Source organism: Periophthalmus magnuspinnatus, chromosome 14 (assembly GCF_009829125.3).
Source record: "Periophthalmus magnuspinnatus isolate fPerMag1 chromosome 14, fPerMag1.2.pri, whole genome shotgun sequence".
In the NCBI taxonomy this organism is placed as follows: Eukaryota; Metazoa; Chordata; class Actinopteri; order Gobiiformes; family Gobiidae; genus Periophthalmus; species Periophthalmus magnuspinnatus.
Genome location: NC_047139.1, coordinates 30,384,173 through 30,390,568, shown reverse-complemented (window position 1 = coordinate 30,390,568; position 6,396 = coordinate 30,384,173). Strand labels below are relative to the sequence as shown.

Sequence of the window (6,396 nt, the reverse complement as noted above, 5' to 3'; positions counted from 1 at the left end):
ACTTCCTAGTGAAATAACCAAGCATTGCTGAAGTGCGTCAAGTGATGTGACCCCTGCAGCACATTCACAAAGCTTCAGGATATACTAAGTCAGGATTTTTAAATGTGTGTAAATGATCACATATAGAAAGAGCCTGTTTGTTCATTTAAAATTAAATACAATTCTACGGAGCTGCACATGCAAGTTCTCCCACTTAGAAATCATGGAGGGGTCTGAATGTTCCTCTTAGGTGCATGTTCACTGTGAGAGACATAATATAAAAAAAAATCTGGACATCACATTGTATGATTTTTAAAATAATTTATTTGTATATTACTGTTGCAAATAAGTATTTGAACATGTGAGAAAATCAATGTTAATATTTGGTACAATAGCCTTTGTTTGCAATTACAGGTCAAACATTTCCTGTAGTTTTTCACCAGGTTTGCACACACTGCAGGAGGGATTTTGGCCCACTCCTCCACACAGATCTTCTCTAGATCCATCAGGTTTCTGGGCTGTTGCTGAGAAACACAGAGTGTGAGCTCCCTCCAAAGATTTTCTATTGGGTTTAGGTCTGGAGACTGGCTAGGCCACTCCAGAACCTTGATATGCTTCTTATGGAGCCACTCCTTGGTTATCCTGGCTCTGTGCTTTGTCATGTTGGAAGACCCAGCCAAGACCCATCTTCAGTGCTCTAACTGAGGGAAGGAGATTGTTCCCCAAAATCTCGCAATACATGGCCCCAGTCATCCTCTCCTTAATACAGTGCAGTCGTCCTGTCCCATGTGCAGATGACTCCCCTGGATCATCCAAATGGTCATTGGCAAACTTAAGACGGGCCTGGACATGTGCTGGTTTAAGCAGGGGAACCTTCAGTGATTTTAAACCATGACGTCTTAGTGTATTACTAACAATAACCTTGGAAATGGTGGTCCCAGCTCTTTTCAGGTCATTGACCAGCTCCTCCCGTGTAGTTCTGGGTTGATCCTCACCTTTCTTAGGATCATTGAGGTGAGAGGTGAGATCTTGCATGGAGCCCCAGTCCGAGGGAGATTGACAGTCATGTTTAGCTTCTTCCATTTTCTAATAATTGCTCCAACAGTGGATCTTTTTTCACCAAGCTGCTTGGCAATTGCCCCGTAGCCCTTTCCAGCCTTGTGGAGGTCTACAATTTTGTCTCTTGTGCATTTTGACATTTCTTTGGTCTTGGCCATGTTAGTAGTTGGAGTCTTACTGATTGTATGGGGTGGACAGGTGTCTTTATGCAGCTAACCACCTCAAAAAGTGCTTCTAATTTAGGAGAACAAGTGGAGTGGAGGTGGACTTTTTAAAGGTGGACTAACAGGTCTTTGAGGGTCAGAATTCTAGCTGATAGACAGGTGTTCAAATACTTATTTGCAGCAGTAACATACAAATTCATTATTTTAAAAATCATACAATTTGATATCCAGATTTTTTTTTTAGATTATATCTCTAACAGTGGACATGCATCTAAGATGAAAATTTCAGGCCTCTCCATGATTTCTAAGTGGGAGAACTTGCAAAATCACAGGGTGTTCAAATACTTATTTGCCTCACTGTAGATGGAAACTAATGATATAGAGTTAAACATTTTCAGTTTGTGTGCTATTCTAATTTATTTCCATCACTGCTTCTGTTTATGTACAAATGCTTTCATTAAGTACTGCTACCAGTTCTACCCTTTACCCACTGTTATTCAAACGTGCACATACTAGGTTTTCTAGTCTTGGACTAGTCTACATTAGGACTGAACTGGGCTCAAAGTGAAGCCAAAGCAGAGCCAGCGTGCATGCAAATAGAACCATTCTAAAAAATGCAAGACAAAGCTACAGGTAATAAACTTGTACCTCAGCAGTATAGACTGTTTATGTTTTATTTCTCAGAATGCACTTAAATAAAGAGATAATAAATTATTAAAAATTAATGCTTTACCACAGATCATTACAAAATAGTTTAAATCTAGATTAGTTCTGTACTGCTATGAAAAAAAATGAAAAAAAATAAATAAAAAATGAACCATCAACTACAGTTGTAACGTTTTAGTGCAGGACGCCTGGGGTCATGAAGGTCTCATTTGTCAGAGGGGAAGGGTTAATGACTGACTGTACTCTAGGTCTGTCTGTTTCTGCCCCCTGTGACGGTCATGTCTGCTGTCTGATCTTGACTGATATTTTCTAGGAAATGCAAGAGAACAAGGACTTTATTCACACCGTGCCTCATTTTCACTCACTTTGTGATACTTTTGTTGACGTACTCTAACTTATAATTTGTGGTGTCTCTCTGAATCATGTATGGGTGCATGTGAAGCCATAGCTCCATCTTATTCACATGGACTGAGGTGTATGGTTTAGGCCTCTCCCATAGGATCTGAACAGTGAGTCAGTGACACAGATCAACAGAGCGGCTGCTATTAAATTGTGATTTAACAAGAAAACTGGTCCTAGTGCAGGAGGCATGAGACAACACCAATCAGTAAATTCCACACATTCCCCTAACACCTGGCATTTAAAGGCCAAAATCGCACAATTGAAATTATTCAAATGATGTTTTATTTTAATTAATCTAATACAAAGCCCACACATCGTGTGTGCAGAATATTAGACCTAAGTCAGCTATGATAAAAATCAAGGAATAATTTGTAATCTTTTTTTTTTTTTTCCCCACAAATCCATTTATTTTTTAGAAGAATATTTTACACATATGGGCTACTTTTTCTCTTTCTGTTCAAATTAATTTATTTGAAAGGAAATTTAATGAAACAATCAATGCTTCTCACAGAGCTTTTCAAATGGTTTGTGTACATATGAAGTACAGTAGGACTCGTAACATTTTAACATTTCGTTTGATCTGTTTTATAATGGTTTATTTCTTATAAATTAAAAGAGAATTCATTCAGGCTGATTGCCCGATTCTTAGACTTATCCCAGGGCAGTGGGCCATGTGACTGGCCCACACACTGGAGGAGGGGGGTCCTGAGGAATTTAAGCCCCGGCCAATATCACATGGCATTTCAAAGTTGACGCTGGTTTTGTTGATTTCAAGCTTGTTTCTTGGATGTCAGAGCTTGAAATCTTGAGATAATGTGGCTGTTAGGATTTGCTAGTTTGATGGTATATTTTGCTCCATCTTATCAGCAGTTTCCTCGGGCCTGTGCCACTCGGGACGCCCTGCTATCCAAAGAGTGCTGCCCCTCATGGGATGGAGATGGTTCAGCCTGTGGTGCTAACTCAGGACGGGGCTTCTGCTGGGACGTGGAGGTGTCTCAAGAACCAGATGGCCCTCAGTATCCGTTCTCAGGCCTGGATGATCGAGAGAAATGGCCACTTGTTTTCTACAACAGGACGTGCCAGTGCACAGGGAACTTCATGGGTTTTAACTGTGGTGACTGTAAGTTTGGGTTTTTTGGAGTGAACTGTAATGAACGCAGGGAGACCCTAAGAAGGAATGTTTTTCATTTGTCCCGTGCGGAGAGGATCCGACTTGTGTCCTATCTGAATTTAGCCAAACAGACTATTAGCCAAGACTATGTTGTTCCCACTGGCACCTACCAGGAAATGGAGAATGGTTCAACTCCTTTATTTACTGATGTGTCTGTGTATGATGTGTTTGTGTGGATGCATTATTATGTATCTCGAAATGCCCTCCTCGGAGGGCCTGGGAATGTCTGGACCAATGTAGACTTTGGGCACTGGGCACCGGGGTTTCCTCCCTGGCACAGGTTCTACCTCCTTCAGTGGGAGCATGAGATCAGGAAGCTGACTGGAGACATGACATTTTCTATCCCATACTGGGACTGGCGGGATGCTCAGGATTGTGACGTGTGCACAGATGAGCTGATGGGAGCCAGACACCCCCAGGACCCCAGCATCCTCAGCCCGGGATCAGTGTTCTCCTCCTGGAGGGTAAAGTGTGCTTACCTTTTACACACAGGCATTTACATAATGCATGAGTGGGCCTAATTTATGGTCAAAACCTTTTAGCTTCAGCTCACATTATGAAATATTAAAAAACCTGTTAAGGGCAAGAAAGCAAGCATTTTAAATACACATTCTGCTTACTGTTTTGAGTCAACTGACTGTAGGGTGCCAGATTTGGCCTTAACTTTGCAATACATTTTGATGCCAGTACACAGAGATATTTAAAACACTTTGAGGGTCTCAGATTTATCAGCAGAACTGCATAATTCATTTTTATCTATTGCACCTTAAAAGGTCTGTGATGTGAGCCAATATATTCATAACAATTTCAAAGACATTGGTAAAATAGATAGAAAGCTTATCTGATTATTTCCAAATGAACATTGTTACCGTCACACCACTAAATAGACCAGATTCATTCATTTATATACATCTCATATCAGCTTCTACACCTTCCTGTTATTGACTTTAAATCTATTGTTATTGTTTTACATGATGTGCATCATGTGTGTGTCCCAGGTGCTGTGCTCTCGCCCTGAGGACTACAACCGCAGAGGCGTCCTGTGTGATGCCCGTTCAGAGGGTCCACTGCGCCGTAACCCTGGCAACCACAACCGAAATGTAGTGGAGCGGTTACCCACATCTGCAGATGTAGAGTTTACCCTGAGTTTAACAAGCTATGACACTGGGGCTATGGATCGGACTGCTAACATGAGCTTCAGAAACACGCTGGAAGGTCAGATAATGTGTGCTAATAAACCCCCATCTGTCTCTGTTTCACTCTATGGCAGTGCTTCTCAAAGTGCAGGGCTGGCAGTGCTACAGGGGCATAATGCAGCAGTCTGCACAATAGAGATATGTTTTTATTCAGGTACTGATGTAGTTTTAATTAAAGTCAGTTGCTCCCCCTTAGTTATAGTTGTAATGTATATTTAGTGTGAATCGCATGTAGCTGTTGATATTTCACTTTTATTTATATTTGCTGTCTTGTAGTAAAAGATTAGTTCTGGCTCTGTCATGATTTTTGGTTTTCCAGCGATACACTAGGACTAGTGTTGGCTATTGCTGGTTTATTTCTGATTTAACCTTGGTTTTCTACTCATTTAGTCCATGTCAAATGCAAATGCATAGAGTTTCTCATGAGGGATTAATAAAGTATAGCTTAACATTATTACTGTGCAGTGTTATTAATCTGGTTCTGATCTGGTTAAAGTATGTGATTTAGAGTGGAAAAGTTTGCCAGTCCATTATCTGTAGTGCTTGTCCCCTGTAGGATTTGGAGACTCTCGCTCCGGGATGGGGAACAGCAGCCGTATGTCCATGCACGCTGCTCTCCACGTCTTCATGAACGGGTCCATGTCGTCTGTCCAAGGATCTGCCAACGACCCCATTTTCCTCCTCCATCACGCTTTTGTTGACTGGTAACAACAACATAGTACACAAGAGTACATAAAAAGTAAAAACACAGAGGAATGTACATGCTTAAAAATATATATTTTTACTATGAGTAGGGAGCCTCTTCACAGATCTGACCGGTAATTGCCGTGCTGGAGTCACCTGTTTGTCTCCATGGAAATAATGAATTGTTTTTGTTTTGTTTTGTTCTGATTTGACAAAATTCACACTTATTTTATCTTTCCTCCTTGAAAAACTACTAACCGTTCACATCCATCACTTCTACATTTCCATGTTTTCCATGGAAGTATTTATGAAGAGTGGCTGAGGAGGCACAGACCTGCCCTGTCCCAGTATCCTGAATCAAACGCTCCCATCGGACACAACGGAGGATACTTCATGGTGCCATTTCTGCCTTTGCACACAAACAGAGAGTTCTTTATCTCCAGCAAAGACCTGGGATATGAATACTCCCATCTATTGGATGCTAGTAAGTTTGAATACTTTTTAAACATTTGAATCTTGTTTGAATGCATAATGTGATGTTGTGTACAGGTTACACTATTATAGATTGACTTTTGCATACTTAATGATGACAGCCCCTTGAATTCATCCCCTCTCTGCTCTCCTCAGACCAGCGCTTGTCAGAGTCCATTCGTCCGTACCTGGAGGAGCTGCAGGGGATGTGGGGGTGGCTGGTGCTGGCGGGGGTGTGTGGAGGGCTCCTGTCTTTGGCTTTGGCTGCGGTGTTTATGCACATCAAATACAAGTACAGCGCCTCCACCTGGCTGCCTGCGCACAAATGGAGAAACCTATTTGCTCTTCCAGAGAGAGAGCCGCTCATTTTCAGCCCTGATAAAGAAGAGAATGGATATAACTACCAGAGCACAATGTGACGTACCCAGAATAAGAATATGAATATAAAAGCACCGTTAAACATACTGTATTTTATTGTGCCCATTTTTGCTATAAGTCCAAGTCTGTAAATGTTGGGGGTGTTATAATATATTGAAGTCTTTTGCCCAAACTGAGCTGGAACTGAAATGACTCCTTGGGCTATGGCACACGGGACAGAAGAACA

The 6,396-nt window shown here is 41.4% G+C and overlaps 1 protein-coding gene across 1 annotated transcript; it reads left to right on the top strand.

Annotated features, from left to right (window-relative positions):
• Window positions 1-3,030: 3,030 nt before the first annotated feature.
• On the top strand, window positions 3,031-6,214 carry LOC117381250 (tyrosinase-like). Its single transcript, XM_033978178.2, has 5 exons — window positions 3,031-3,905; window positions 4,440-4,656; window positions 5,194-5,341; window positions 5,624-5,805; window positions 5,949-6,214. Exons 1-5 carry the CDS (start codon window positions 3,084-3,086, stop codon window positions 6,209-6,211), a joined length of 1,632 nt encoding a protein of 543 aa, XP_033834069.2. The 5' UTR covers window positions 3,031-3,083; the 3' UTR covers window positions 6,212-6,214.
• Window positions 6,215-6,396: the final 182 nt, after the last annotated feature.

Bases quoted from the DNA above. Each gene is read 5' to 3' on its own strand.
- LOC117381250 (XM_033978178.2), top strand. From the start codon at position 3,084: ATGTGGCTGTTAGGATTTGCTAGTTTGATGGTATATTTTGCTCCATCT. The intron at 4,657-5,193 runs GTCAGATAATGT...TGTCCCCTGTAG, and splicing joins CTTCAGAAACACGCTGGAAG to GATTTGGAGACTCTCGCTCC. The intron at 5,342-5,623 runs GTAACAACAACA...TTTCCATGGAAG, and splicing joins CATCACGCTTTTGTTGACTG to TATTTATGAAGAGTGGCTGA.